The 14066-nt window shown below is 61.6% G+C and overlaps 2 protein-coding genes across 3 annotated transcripts; one reads left to right on the forward strand and one right to left on the reverse strand.

Moving 5' to 3' along the window:
- Positions 1 to 237: 237 nt before the first annotated feature.
- Positions 238 to 9973, reverse strand: LOC141930412 (testis-expressed protein 2-like). 2 transcript variants are annotated; one of them, XM_074841187.1, is made up of 13 exons: positions 9880 to 9973; positions 6952 to 7110; positions 4601 to 5520; positions 4269 to 4469; positions 3876 to 4179; positions 3407 to 3621; positions 3040 to 3186; positions 2836 to 2935; positions 2542 to 2674; positions 2295 to 2432; positions 1858 to 2070; positions 1598 to 1718; positions 238 to 855 (listed from the first exon to the last, which is right to left on the reverse strand). In XM_074841187.1, the coding sequence occupies exons 3-13, from the start codon at positions 5501 to 5503 to the stop codon at positions 730 to 732; spliced, it is 2601 nt and encodes an 866-aa protein (XP_074697288.1). In that variant the 5' UTR covers positions 5504 to 5520; positions 6952 to 7110; positions 9880 to 9973; the 3' UTR covers positions 238 to 729. The 2 variants fall into 2 exon arrangements, 1 of the variants encoding a protein (XP_074697288.1); XR_012625290.1 differs by lacking the exon at positions 238 to 855 and having other exon boundaries at positions 2542 to 2630.
- Positions 9974 to 10558: 585 nt separating this feature from the next.
- MSRB1 (methionine sulfoxide reductase B1) lies at positions 10559 to 13228 on the forward strand. The gene is made up of 4 exons (XM_074841254.1): positions 10559 to 10659; positions 11228 to 11370; positions 11483 to 11597; positions 12053 to 13228. Exons 1-4 carry the CDS (start codon positions 10605 to 10607, stop codon positions 12082 to 12084), a joined length of 345 nt encoding a protein of 114 aa, XP_074697355.1. The 5' UTR covers positions 10559 to 10604; the 3' UTR covers positions 12085 to 13228.
- Positions 13229 to 14066: the final 838 nt, after the last annotated feature.

The raw sequence follows: 14066 nt of genomic DNA on the forward strand, positions 1-14066 counted from the left end.
CCAGCACTTCTGCCCCAGTTTCTACTGGGAATACAGGGCCTCCCCATTACCTGCCTCTGCCCGGTCTCGCTGCCCATCTCTCCCCTTGCTGCCTCTCACACTCGCACACCCAGGCCCTCCTTTTGCTGAGCTGAAGGTATGACCCGTGGACTTCTCTCTGCACAAAGCCCCACAATCCCAGCCAGCATCCTCCACAGATGTGAGAACTTGTGTACAATAAGTTGGCTGCTAGGTAAAGACTGGGCAGTGATGGATTTATTCAGATTTTGGCCTCATTTCCCACCCATGTTTTCCTTGCAGTCCAGCTGCCTGCGGGGAGGGTATGATGTATCTTGGAGCTGTGATGTCTTGGATCAGCAGTGACCACAACTCCCTTCAGTGCAGAACCGGCCTGGGCGTCCTGCACCCTCTTTGGGAACCAGACAGTGGAAAGCCCCGTTCAGAGCTGCCCCCTTGACCAGGAGTCCTGGGAACCTGGTAGGAGCTGCGTGAAGTTCTTGGGTCTCCAGCAAACCTCTTGCCCTGTGTCTGGTTCTGTTCTGAATGTGTGCTTGCAGTATTTAAGGAGGAGGCTCATCTGCCAAAGTGCTGAGGATGAGATGAACCGAGAAGCTCAGAGGCCCCAGCATAGCCCGGGGTGCAGTCAGTGGCCAGGCCCTGGCTGGCCCCGTGTCCCAGCGACGTCCCTGAGCTCTGTGGGTGCCTCTGCCCTGGCCGTGGGGCTGCGGTTCAGAGCCTCTTCTCCACCTTGGCTGGGGGGTCCCGGGACAGTCCCACAGTGGTTGGCTGAGGATCCAGGCCAGAGCGCATGATGGGAATGATGAGATCGTCCATGTTTGGCATCACCAAAATTTTCTGAAAAGAGGAATCCAGAGTAACGTTAAGTGGTTTTGAATGCCACTACCTGACTGGTGACACATCGGCTGCGAAGTGGCCTTGGCAGGAGCCACACTCGAGTCGGTGACTCATGTGAAGAGAAGGTCTTAGGCTCCCACCCCCTCAGCAGCAGCTGACTGTGCCTGGCCCTGGAGGGTCACCAGCTCGGGGTATCTCAGGGTGGGGACAAGCAGAAGTTTTTCCTTGCCCTGCCCACCTGTATGGCTTCAGGGGTGATCATGGCGGAGGGCAGGGACCAGCACTTTGAAGCCGTTCAAATGGGCAGCGATTTGGGGGGATTTGGGTACTTAAATACCTGTGGGGAAATTTCTGCTCTTTGACCAGAGGTCTCCAAGCCTGAAAACAAACCAGTGGGTACCTTGTGATGGTAAATCTCCCAAACATCCTAAAACCAGAGTGGAGGGGTGAATTCAGCCCTTCTGGGGGGTGCCTGCCTGGGAGTTGCTGACACTCCTAATCCCCCCTGCTTGGGGCACATTCTGCGAGGAAACCGCTTTTCCTCAAGCACTCAAGTGCTCAGGGCACCAGCCCTTAGAGCTGGTTACTTTGGTTGTGTTTCTTGACTGTCCAAAGCTGGACAGACCCGATGTTGGCTTTTTGTAGAGATAACCCTGACCCCAACTGAGGTCTGACTATCCCCGACCGCAGCAATGCCCATACTTCAGCAGGGTTTGCTGAGCCCTTTAACAGACCAAGGCACCTGAAATTCATGCTGCAGCTTCTTCTCGATCCACTCGGTGACGTGGAGGAAGGTCACCTCCCGCTCGCCCAGCTTTGGGCGCACCTTCAGCTCCAGCTGAGGTGGGACTCGGAAGCTGTACCTGCGAGGGAAAGGAAAGAGGCAGAAGGCATCATGTCCCAAAGCCCCAGAGCTGGCTCCTTGGCTGAGCCGCAGGGAGCAAGGGGAGCTGGAAGGGGGATGCGTGTGGGTTCCTGCATGGGAGGAAGAAGAGCTGGTACCAGACACGGTCCGTTGGTGGTGGGGGAATGTTCACGGCCAAGGTGCCTGCCAGCTCCTGCACCTCCACCGTCAGCAGCAGCGGTGTGTTGGAAACCTCCTCGATCTTCTTTTTGATGAACTCGTTTTCAGTGGCTTTCTGGAAGTACTTGGACTTGGCGATCTTATCCACAAAGCGCAGGATCTTCCGGCTCGTGCTGTTGCTGCTGATGTGGCTAAAGCGAGGGGAGCCCCAGCTCAGCAGCGGGGTGACATCCAGAGCCGTGCTGCCTTTCGGCATCCCCCAGCCGTGTGCCACAGCCCCCCGCAGAGACCGGAGTCCCCTCTGAAGGGCTGCCATGATGTGCCTGTCTGTGCCTTCCCGAGGAAACTGGCCCCGAGCCCCCATGCTGGCATAGCCCCGTGTGTCCCCCAGCATCTCCCCAACAGCCCCTTTTACCCCTCGGCGCCAGGCGGTGGGACCCGCTCCCCCGGGGCTCCCGTGGGCTCTGCGGTGGCGATGTCTTCCTCGTCGGAGGAGCCGGCGCTGGAAGACTCCGCATCGCTGTCTGCCAGCAGGATCAGCCGTGGCCTGGCCCTGTGAGCCCCAAGGAGCATCACGGGGGTGCCCTGGGGCCAGCACCCTCTCACCTCACTGAGGCAAGAGGAGGAGGAGGATGAAACCCAGCCATGTACAGTCTCCTTACCCCTCTCCGCCTGCCTCTGCCGGGCTGCTCTCGTCTGCAGTGCTCTCCTTCCCCAGCTTGCAGAGGTTCATCTTCGTCTCCAGCGTCATCTGCAACGAGCCGCTGTAGGTGACCTCCATGTCCACCCAGAGCCCTGCCAGGGAGAGGGACGGGGCGAGCCCCTGTCAGCACCGCAGCAGCTGAGGGCTGCTCATGTGCCTGCTGAAACCTTTCTGCTTCGGGGAGCGGGCTGGCACCTTGGTTACAGTTGCTGTGGAGCCAGCCCTGGGGTCTCTGCTGCTCTACAGGGCTCACCTCGGTCATTGATGGTGGGGTTGGAGGCGCTGAGGACCGAGGGGATGGATGTGCCCATGTCCAGCTCTGTCAGGGTCAGCTCGTTCATGAAATAAGGGAGCTGATGGAGGGAAACCACACGGGGATGGTCACCGCAGCCTGGCACCCGCCGTGGGGCCTTGGGGATGGGGCTCCTCCGGGTGCTCTGCTGCTCCTGCCTCTCACCTTGATCTTGCTCAACTTCTTCTGGATCTTGCTGGACACTTGCTCGGCCCAGTATCGCTCCCGGAGGAAGTCCCAGAAGATGCGCCCCACCAGCGCGTTCATCCAGGCCATGCACCCCTCGCTGCGCCCACCTGTGTCCTCGATGAGCTGCGGAGGGACAGAAGCCACAAGCCCCTGGAGCGAGGTGGCCCCAAGTGGTGGGACCCACTGGCCAGGGGCTCCCCTGCACCACGGCTTGGCTGCTCCAACCACCATGTGCTGGGAGGGAGAAGACAAACCCCAGGACTGGAAATGGCTCCATGCAGGGTCTGTCAGCCTCTGCTTAGCGCTCGTGTCCCACTCCCAGTGCTGGGTTTGTCCCACTCACCTTTGGGGGCGTGGGGCTGCCCAGTGCTCCATGAGAGGGGCTCCGGTCCAGGCTGCCCCCGCCCTGCGCTGGCACGAATCGGGCCATGTAGGTGCTGTAATCCAAGAAAATCTGTCGGATGCTTCCTGCCAGCTCCTTGGGTGGGACAGCGGAGGGGATGTCCTCGGCGCTCCCCCCACTGCTGCTGCCGCTGCTCTGCGGAGCCAGTCCCACGGCTGGGGACACAAGCGGGTCAGGATGGCATGAGAGGTGACACACTGCCCGTCCCTGATGACAGCGACCTGCCACCCACCCTATGCTAGCAAGGGGGATCCTCCAGGCTCTCCCTGCTGCTGCACATGCTCTGGGATCCTTCATGTCCCCCCATGCCCGCTGCTGCCTGCCGAGGGCTTGTCCTCCCGGCACAGGCGCAGCTCCCACCCCAGATCGGTCCCAGCACGGAGCAGAGGCCACGGCAGCTGCTTCTCACCTGCCCTGGCTTCGCTGCGGCTGCTGCTGGGTGTCTGGCGGGAGGCTCGCACGAGGTGCTGGTACCACTCCTCCTTCTCCCTCCCCGTCCGCCCGAAGAGGTACAGGCACCTCTCCCTGCAATCCCCTGGGACGTCCTGCCCCGGTACTGGTGCCTTCTTTGTGCCTTCATCCCTCTGCAGCTCCACGTCATGCTCCTCGCTGCTCCTGCTCTCCACGTCTGCTGGGTCAGGGAGGAGGATGCAGATGGGGTATTTCTTGTTCCATGTCCGCTTTCGGGCCAGGCTGGGGGGACAGAGGAAGACCTGCAACACCGAGAGCGGCGGTGAGGCCGGGCCAGGGTGTGGGGTGTTGGGGGTGCCCACAGGAGGCTCCTTGGCGCTGCCAGGCTCACCTTGGCGTCAGTCAGGTCGTAGCAGCGGTGGCTGATGAAGACAGCATCGAGGATTTCCTCCTCGAAGGTGGCTCGGCGCGGGATGTTGCTCTTGGGGTAGGAGAGCTTGAGGGTGGCCCCATCCAGCACGGCGAGCACCGAGTGCGTGAGCGAGGGGTGGAAGAGCTCGGGGTCGTAGACATGCAGCTGGTTCATCCAGCCCTGGGTGGGGGAGAGGGAGCTGGCTGCTTCCTGCTGTGCTGTAGCCGGCACCCGCCACAGGCTCGGCCCCCCCTTGGTGCTGCACCTCCAACCGCCACCCCGTGTCCCATCCCAGGCCACCCTTCTCCTACCTGGAGGTGGTGGGTTTCCCGCAGCTCCCCCGGGAGCAGCTTGGGGCGCAGGCAGCCCTGCGGTCCCCGTGTCACCGGCGGAGGCTTCGGCACGAGGAGGAGGACGGCGAGGAAGCCCAGCACCAGCCCGCAGAGGAGCCCCAGGCAGAGGCCAGCGGCGTAGGGCGGCAGCGGCAGGACGAAGTAGCCATAGGCGAGGAGGGCGATGGAGGCGAGAGCTCTGCCCGGCACCGTGCCCCCCGGCCGTGCCGGCGGCGGCTCCTCGGGGGGTGGCAGCTGGGGTTCGACATCCCGCTGTGCCACCTCCACCACCTGGATCACGTCCCCGTAGGAGCAGATCTCGTAGCGGCAGTTCAGGGTGGGCTCCCAGGGGCTCCAGTCCCGCACCCGGCGTCCCCCGGCCCCGCGGCCCCCTGTCTGCCCGGGGCTGCCCCCTGTCTCCTGCCCCCCGGCACCCGCCTTTGCCCGGGGTATGGGGCCACTCTCCTCAGCCATGAGCCGGCTGAGCCGGTTGAGGGGCTCCTGCACGGCCTCCGACAGCCGCCTCTTGGTGTCCTCCAGCCTGGCCTCCCGCAGCCGGAGCAGGGCGGCGCGGCTCTCTGATGGGGAGGTGCTGGGGGAGGACGGGGCCGTGCGGGACTTGGCTGGGCTCAGCCGGGGCTGAGGGGTCCGTGGGAGGTCAGCCAGGAGCATCCCCCCCGGCTGGGGTGACGGGGGAGGCTTTGTGTCCCCATCCACGGTGAAAACAAGCCCGCAGCCGTCCCGGCCGCTGCTGTCCTCCCTGGTGCCGGTGGGATGGGGTGTTAGGCCATCGGTGTCCCTGCGCTGAGGCGAGCCCGGGGATGGTGCCAGGGTTGGAGAGGCATCCGCCGCCGCCGCAGCCTGGTCTGCCATCGCTCGCATCGCCGACAGCGCCCGTGCTGCCGAGGGAACAGGGGGAAGCAGCTCAGCTCGGTGCCACCTCAAGGCACAGCATGGCCCTGCCGCAGTCCTGCCTTCCCCATCGGCACTGCCGTGAGTCACCGAGCAGCAGTGAGGTGCCCCCGGGGTCCCTGTCACCGCGGGCTGGGAGCCTTACAGCCTATTTCAGGATGCTCGTGGGGCCACAGAGCTGCCAGCGGATAGGCGGCTTGTGGCTCTCCCTGTGCTTCCCAGCAGGGATGGGATGGAGAAGGCACATGAACTCAATGACAGCGTGTGGGGAACCGCTTCTATAATGAGGATAAACCTCAGCCAGGCCATTAGCAACGGGGCCTCTGAGAACCCGGAGCCGTGAGCCAGGTCTGCAGCAACACAAGGGGGGATTTTCCCACACCGGGACATTACGTTGGTCCCAGCGGAGGCGCAGGGGGCTGTGAGGAGGGATGCAACGCCAGCGGGCAGGACTCTGACTCCCTGACTCCTCTAAATGCTTTTTGCTTAACTGACAGTGGTTTGGCCTTTGCTTAACGCATTGCATGAACCTGAAATGAGGCAAGCTCGAGCCGTGGCCTCAGTTCAGCGTGAGGATGCTCTGGAAGCAGGGGGTTGGTAATCTCTGTTTTTACTGCAGGGACACAGAAGTTTTCCTAACAAGTTTCTGTAGCCCTGAGGGTGTTCCTGGCCATGGCAAAGTGTTGTCCCATCCCCAACAGCCACTGCGACCCCTCCATCGCTGCACTCCTCCCAAAGCAACGGGGCCAACCCCGCTCCCGAGCTGTTCCCCCTGTGTGATTTTGGGAGGGGGTTCGTGGGGTGCTCGAGCTCTGCCACCGCCCTTTCCCTGGCAGCACCCCCATGGCAGGAGCAGGGCCGCTGTACCAGGGGTGCCGGGGCTGAGCAGGACCCTGCTGCCGGCGGGTGCTGCTCCCTGGGCGGCTTCACACCCAGCAGCCACGTCGCCCTGGATCTTCAAAGCACTTCACTGCCACAAATTAATTACAGGCTGTGCCGCAGCTGCCGCCAGTGCCGTTTATATAATCTCACGTTCTGTGGCTTTTGCTTTGCTTCTGATTTACAGGAGCCACTTGTTAACCCCAAATAATCTGTGGGTGATTATCCTGGTGATACCCAGCTCCTGGCAGGAACCCGGGCTGTGGGGCTGGCACCATCCAGCCCGTGGGCAGAGCTGCTGGCACTGCTGGCACCACCGGCACCCCCCGGCAGACGGAGTGGTCTGGGGCACCAGGCAAAGCACCAAAACAGCAAAATGGTGAGCGAGCAGAAGAAAATGAGCAGTAGAGCTGGGCCCGAGAAGGGACCTCATCCCTAACGCCCACTTAAGCCCCTCATCATCCATATTTCTCAGTGGCCTCATGCCACAGCCATCCCCAGTATCCCCACCGCCCTTGCCAGCCCTTGGCCATGCCTACCAGAAAGCCCCGGGGCTGGTCCTTGGCTGGTCCTGCTTGGCCACCGCTCCCTGTCCCCGCCGGGTTAGGGGGACCCTGCGCTGGGCAAGGGCTTGGCCCTCCGCTCCGCCGTGCCTGCTTTTTTGTTACCACTGCTCTGGTATTCGTGGGTTTTAAAAGCTAAAAAAAAAAAAAAAAAAAAAATGAAGAAGACTGTTTCCTGAGAGACCATTAGCACAGTGGAAGACGGAGATAATAATAGCCTGGGTTTGTATGGGAGTTCTCATCTGGCAGAGACGTCAAGTGCAGCGGGGGCTATAGATATGCTGCTGAAACGCAGCCACCCTTGGGGAGTGTGGGTGCCCGGGAGGGTGGGGAGCGCCGGGGATGGACCCTGCTGGGTGCCACAGCTGGGCCACCAGCACCCTGAGATGGAGGGTCCACCCGGAGCAGCCCCGGGGAAGGCTTTGCTGCTGACTCAGGCTTCAGACAGCAAATAGGGAGCCCAGAGGTGCCCCTGGAGCTGGCTCCTCAGTGCCAGCGCTAACCCACCGTCCCACCCAGAGCTCGTCCCCAGCCTGTGACCGAGGGGGCGTGCAGGGTAAGGGGAATATTTTTGCTTCTTTATAGGAGAAATTGAATATGAATGTCCTTGCAAGTATTTTCAGACGCTGGGGGTGGCTGGGTGGGCACAGCTGGGGGATTAGGGGACGTTCCCCACAGGCTCCGCACAGCACCTGCCTTGCGGGGTTCTGCGAGTGGTACCCAGAAGGGATCGGTGCTGTGCGGGATGTCCCTTTGGGGAGCGGAGCTTGGGACACCTGGCTGGGAAGGTGACATCTCTGCAGAGCCTGGAGAGCTGCGAGTGCCCCAGCTGGGCAGGGACACAAGATCCCTAAAGACTGCCGACCCCTCGCGCTGCTCTTGGAAACAACCAAGCCATAAACACCAACGGCACATCAGGCACACCCCACTGTTAGCTCACCCCAGGGTGCAATACCTACAAACCACCTGGAAAGAGAAAGTTTCCCCATGCCGGGGTCTGCCCCACTCGCTCCCAGGTGGGCACTGCTTTTGCTGTAAAATCAGGGAGAGCTAATTGAAGAATTAATTTCCAGCAACCCTCTCCAGTTAATTAGAGGTGCCGGTGGCTGGGGCGAAGGGCTGGCACTGCTGGCGGGGACGGTGGCACGGCTCTGCCTGGGCGCAGAGGCTTTCATCACCCAGCCAAACGAGCTGGAAATCCCCCATCTAATTATCTCCACAATATACCGCTACAGAAACCAAATTGCTGTGGTTATTAGCGCTGTAACTGGAGAGCTCTCTGCATTATCCTGTGATTAAGGAGCGTGGGGCTTTGAAGAAAGTCTCACTGCAACCTCAAGACATAACTTTGAGCAATGGGAGATGCCAGCTCCATCTTCTGCTCCCACTTCCACATCGCATCACTCCTTCTCAGGGGGTTTACTGGTGGATACTGGAGCAGATTTCATGCTGCTGTGGGACCGAGGAGCCGTGCAGGCTTCGGCACCTCACGAACGGCTCCAGGGTGGCTGTGCCCACTGGGATGCTCAGAGCCAGCCAGCCTCAGCGCCCAGCAGCCACCTGGTCCCCCAGCGACCCGCTCCCAGATCCCCCCCCACCCTGTGCTGTCCCAGGGCTCGAGCTCAGCCCTGCCTCTGCTACAGACTTTGCTTCGCTCCCGCGTTTCAGCCATCCCTGTCCTCTGTCCATCCTCCCGAGACCTTCGTGTCCCCCGTGGCGCGGCCCTGGCAGCTCTCGGGAGAGCTCTCAGCCCTGGTTTCACCCAGACGCGGTAATGGGGAAGGACCCAACCACTTCACCCATTTATCTCATTCGCGCAGGCACTGCTTCACCCCCTAAATTCTGGCCAGCAGCAGGCGTCCGGGTGGGCGATGCTGCTGAGGTGCAGGGTCCCAGCGGCGGGTGGGGCTCCTGCCACTGGCTGAAAATCTGCACCCCAAAGGTGTACACGGCCCTTGAGTCTATCTGGAGCCCTTCCTGACACCCCACTTGTATAATCTCAGTGGATCATAAGGGAGATGCTTTCAAAACAGCATGTCACCCGTTCTCCACGCGGTGACACGGCGCGTCCTCGGCTCCCCCCGCCCCACGGTGCTGCAGTGAGAACCCCTTCCCCCTTTTGCCCGGGCGCCTGCCATGAATCCCCAATCCCTGGGGCTGGAGCGGGGAGCTCAGCCTGCCCGAGATGAAAGCCTGACCTAATTCAAACCGGCAGCATCCAGCGGGCAGGAGCATCACCAGCGCTGGCCCCACGCCGGGGGTTTCAATGCCGGGCCCAGCCCTGGGGTGAGCTCCTGGCTGATGGACACGTCCATCGGCGCTGGGGAGCAGGGACCCTCCGAGGGCTTTGCTGCGGGCCGCAGGGCTCTGGCAGCAGGACCGGCTCCTCGGGACAGTCCCTGGCTTCTCTCCGAAGGGTGCCGGTGATTTTGCTCTTGCACCAAGGAAGGTGCGATTTCCATGAGAGCCCACTGAGTGAAAACTCAGCCAAGGGTCCTCAGAGAAAACGGGGGAAGAAGAGACTTGTGGTGCTTGTTTTTTGGGGGAAGGAAAAGGAAACCACACGCAGCTCATCCCCTCCTGGAGCCTGCCAAGGAGCCGGCTGCCTGCGGTTCACCTTCAAAGCCCTTACCTTGCCAGGCGCCGGCCTGCTGCCTCCTCCTTCTCCGGGAGCCCCCCTCCACGAGGGGACACAGCTCAGCCCCCCCCATCGTCTCCCCCCAGGGTCCCCACGGGCCACCCCCTGGCTCCTGGGGTGGTGGGACGGGTGGTCCCTGCTGAGCCTGCGCCCACACCCCATCCACCAGGACCCCGGGGGGTGCGTGGGGAGGGTGGGGGGAACCCTCGGTTTGTCCCAAGAGCTGCCCAACCTCCATCACCCACCGCGGGCAGCGCTGCCGGTACCTGGGCCAGGTCCCGGTGAGCCGGGGAAGGGTCGGTCCTGGTGTGGGAGAAGGACAAGCGGTCCCGGTGCTGCCGGGGAGACGGACTGGTCCCAGTGCTGGGGGAGAACTGGTGGTGGAGCCGGGGGGACGGTGACCGCAGGGTAAGTCCCGGTGCCGGGGGAGGAGCAGACCCTGTGCCGGGGTAAAAGAGCCGCTGCTGAAGGAGGCCGGCCGGTCCCGGTGCCAGGATCCAAGGACCGGTGTCGGTGCCGGGAGAGGAGGGCCGGTGCCGGTGCCGGTGCCGGGGGTGAGGAGCCGGTGCTGGAGGCGGAAGGTCCGTCCTGGACCCGCTGCCGGCTGTGGGTGACCGGTGCAGGGCCGGAGCTCGCCCCGCTCCAACCGGCGGTACCGGAGCATCCGCAGGACCGTGCCGGATCCCCGCTCCGCCCCGCTCCGCCCCGCGCCCCCCCACCCCCGCAGCCCGGCGGGGCCGCCCCCTCCTCCCTGCGGGGGGTGGCGGGGCCCGGACCGGGGTTTCCTACTCGCGGGGAGGAGCGGGGGGACACCCCCCCCACCACCTCCCCCCCCCCCGCTCCCTGGGTACCGGGACCCCCCGCCCCGTCCCCGGTACCGCCTGCCCCGCAGCGCCCCCTGCCGGCCCCGGGGCGGTGCAGCGGCGGAGGAGGGGCGGGGCCGGGGCGGGGCCGGGGCGGGCGGAACCGGGCCGGGGCGGTGGGGGCAGCCATGTCCTTCTGCTCCTTCCTCGGGGGCGAGGTGTTCAAGGATCACTTCCAGCCGGGTGAGCGGGGCTGGGGGGCGCTGGGGGGGGGGGTTCTCCGTGGGGGGGTCTGGGTGATTCCCGCCCCCCCCGTGGGGAGGGCACCCCCGAAAAGGCTGAATCCTCCCGGGTGAGTGGGTGGGTGGGTTGGAGGATCCTTCCTGCGGGGCATCCTCCACCCGTGGGGACCGGCTTGGGGGGATCCTCTCTGGGGTCCTTGTTGGGGGATCCCCGCGATTGGGTGGGGGGGGGGATCCTGCCTACAAAGGTGGGGCTGGGGGGGAGGGGATGTCCCTATAGGGGCCCCCTGGGGGGATCCTGTCCTGGGGGGTGTAGAGGAGCCTCTATAGGAGATGTGGCTCCTTTCCCACCTCCCAAAAGCTCCCACTCGCCTGCCCGGCCCGGGGGGGTCTGGCAGCAGCTGGCAGTGGCCCATGCGAGCAAAGATCAGCATGGGTGGGTGTTCCACGTCACCCTGCTGACGTGTCCCCACCGCTAACCCCCCTTCCTCCACCCCCCCCCCCCGATCCCCAGCAATCGCTGGACTGCCCTCCAGCACTGACCCCTCTTCTCCTGCCACCCTCCCCAGGCATCTACGTCTGTGCCAAGTGTGGCCATGAGCTGTTCTCCAGCTGTGCCAAGTACGAGCACTCGTCCCCGTGGCCAGCCTTCACCAAGACCGTCCACGAGGACAGCGTGTCCAAGCGCGAGGAGCGGCCGGGGGCTTTAAAGGTTCCGATTCTGAAACTTTTGGGGTGTCGCAAAGCCCACGGGCTTTTTTCTTTGTGAGCCTGTCTACTGAGACAGAGCGCTTGCTGTCGAACCCTCTCCTTGGCCTTTCTAGGTGTCTTGTGGCAAGTGTGGCAACGGGCTTGGCCACGAATTCCTCAATGATGGGCCGAAGAGGGGGCAGTCCCGCTTCTGAATATTCAGCAGCTCGCTGAAGTTCCTCCCAAAAGGTAAAGGCTGCAGCTTGGCAGCTGTGTCAGCCCCCCAGTTATTTCTGGGGAAGCTGCTGATAGCCAGGCCATGCCGTCTGCGATGGGCTACTCTCAGCGGGGTGTAGCTGGCCGTGCAGATAAGCCAAGGAGCCACTAAACAAATCTCACGTGCGTCAGTCTGAGATTCAGGGAGCTCTGAATATTGCAGCTGCCCTACGGGCAGGGAGCGGGTCTATGGGGAAGGGCAGGGCTTCTTGCCGTTGTGGTTGTCGTGCTGTTTGCTTCCCCTGAGTCACAAAAAGGCTTTGGGAGGCCAAGTTCAGGGCAGCACACCGGCCACAACTTCCTGTCCCGCTCGTTGGGCTACGATGGTTGTGAGATGCTAGTTGCAGGTAGCAAAATAACCATATAAAAGGGGCTGGGGGTTCTGGAGCAAGAAACACAAGCCCTGATTTTTCCTCCCTTTCTTTTAGGCAAAGCAGAAAAGGACCTGAAGGAGAAGTAAGCGAGCTGCTCTACTTGGCACACTGTTTTTGGGCTGATGCTGCGTTCACACCTTGGGGTGCACCGTCCGGCCAAGGGGGCACCAGGAGCAAGACAAACCCCGAAGCAGCTCCTGGTTTCCCTGGGCCGGTTCCCTCTCAGGGCTGCTCCGATTCGGGATGCCGGGAGGAGCACGGGCGAGGCGAGGGGGGAATGGGGTGGCTGAAGCTCTGTGCTTGCTGAGTGGTGGGGGGTATCACATAAGGGTGTTTCACATGAATTGGGGTGCTGCAAAGGCTACAGCTCTTCATTTTACCCACCCTTACCCCCTCCCCAACCGTCTGTTCTCCCCGGCATCCTCACCTCTGCCCCTAGCAGCTACTGCCAAGTCCCTTCGGCTTTGCCCATAAGCAGCCCGCGGGCGGGCGGTCCGGCCTCTTCTGAGCTCTGGGCTGGTTTTGCTCTTGGCTTCAACCGAGCCAGGACGCTCTCCAGATCGCAGTCAGGAGGGGCCGATTCTGCCCTGGCACCGCTGCAATCCAGAGTCACTCCGCTGGCATTTCCAGGGCGTAACGCTGGATTAGCTGAGGTCAGAGTCTGGGTTAATCCCTGGTGCTATTCTGGGCTGGGGTCATGGTATGAATTGCCCTATATAAACCCTTCCAGGGTGCTAGGGGAAGGATGATTTTATGATCCCACTAGACAGCATTCACGTATTTTACCCCTCTACCCATCTTGCACACATTAGAGACAGTTCTAGATTTCCCATGTCCTCTGGGCTTGATCTTGACTCAGCCTTACACCAGATTTATCACTGTGCTATAAACTCCAGTGGCACTAACGGTTCCTCCTTGCTCTACGCTGGTGCAAGGGAGGCCAGTGTCGGGCTCACAGGCTGCACTTTGCACAACTCAGGCTTTAGGAATCATGTCTGCATTCCCTCTGTGCTCGGAAGGGCTGTGACACTGATTTCTTCTTAATTCAGCCTCCGATTTGTGGCCTTCCTCCCTGTCCTAGCACCAATCCTCCTCTTTGAAATCAATACACAAGGATTTTTGAAGGTGGCAAAACCTTTTGCTGACCCTGTGGGTCCAGCTCGTTACCTGGAGCTCACTGCTGGTCTTGTACCTCTTTCAATACTGAAAATAAAGCGTTGATTCACTGTGTTGGAGAAATAACCTCTTTTTTTTTTTTTTTTTTTTTTTTTTTTTTAAAAAAAAGCACTGTTCATGGCACCCTGGTGCATCTGTCCTGGGATTTTTTCCCTACTCGGTTTGCCCAGTTTTGGATGGGGAGGCTGCGCCAGCGGTGGGGTGTGTGCGAGGCAAGTACAAATGCAGGTACAAATTCTGTGCCTCCAAAGACCCAGCCAGAAAGCTGAGAGCAGATTTCATCTGATGTGTCTGTCTCCAGCCATGAACCTGCATCCCTGGGTGCGGACACACGGTGTCTTGCATCCAGCGTGGTCTCACAACCCAAAGGGTTGGCCTGAGGTTGCTGTGTGTGGGTTTATCCTGTGCCTGAGGTTGCTGTGTGTGGGTTTATCCTGTATCTGTTACTGTTACCCCAGGATTTGCCATGTGAAAGGGGGATGCTGGTGTATTGGAGGCCTTTGGGCCTTCCCAGGGTCAAAACTTTCACTGGGCAAGATTTCCTTTTCACTCCAGTTAGTGGTTTTGCCCAACTGAAGCTGGTTTTAGCTTGTTTCATAGTATGTCCCTGGTGCTGTCAGGATTTTCTGAGCAGAAGGGATCTGAGTTTTAACAGTGTCTCAGTAGTTTCCCCCCATGAAGCTGCCTGCACGTCTGGAAGCTACAACCCTTGTCTGCCCTGACAGGGTTGGATACCAGGTTCATGGAGACTGGAGACTTGAGCTGAGCTTTGCTGGACCCCAGTTCCCTCCTCCAAGAGGGTAAAGTCTGCTCTGGAGCACAGGAGCCAGCACCATGTCTCCCTCCTGCTGTGCCACTGGCCCGTGGCATTGCCCTCACCACCTTCCTTGTG

Source organism: Strix aluco, chromosome 15 (assembly GCF_031877795.1).
Source record: "Strix aluco isolate bStrAlu1 chromosome 15, bStrAlu1.hap1, whole genome shotgun sequence".
In the NCBI taxonomy this organism is placed as follows: domain Eukaryota; kingdom Metazoa; phylum Chordata; class Aves; order Strigiformes; family Strigidae; genus Strix; species Strix aluco.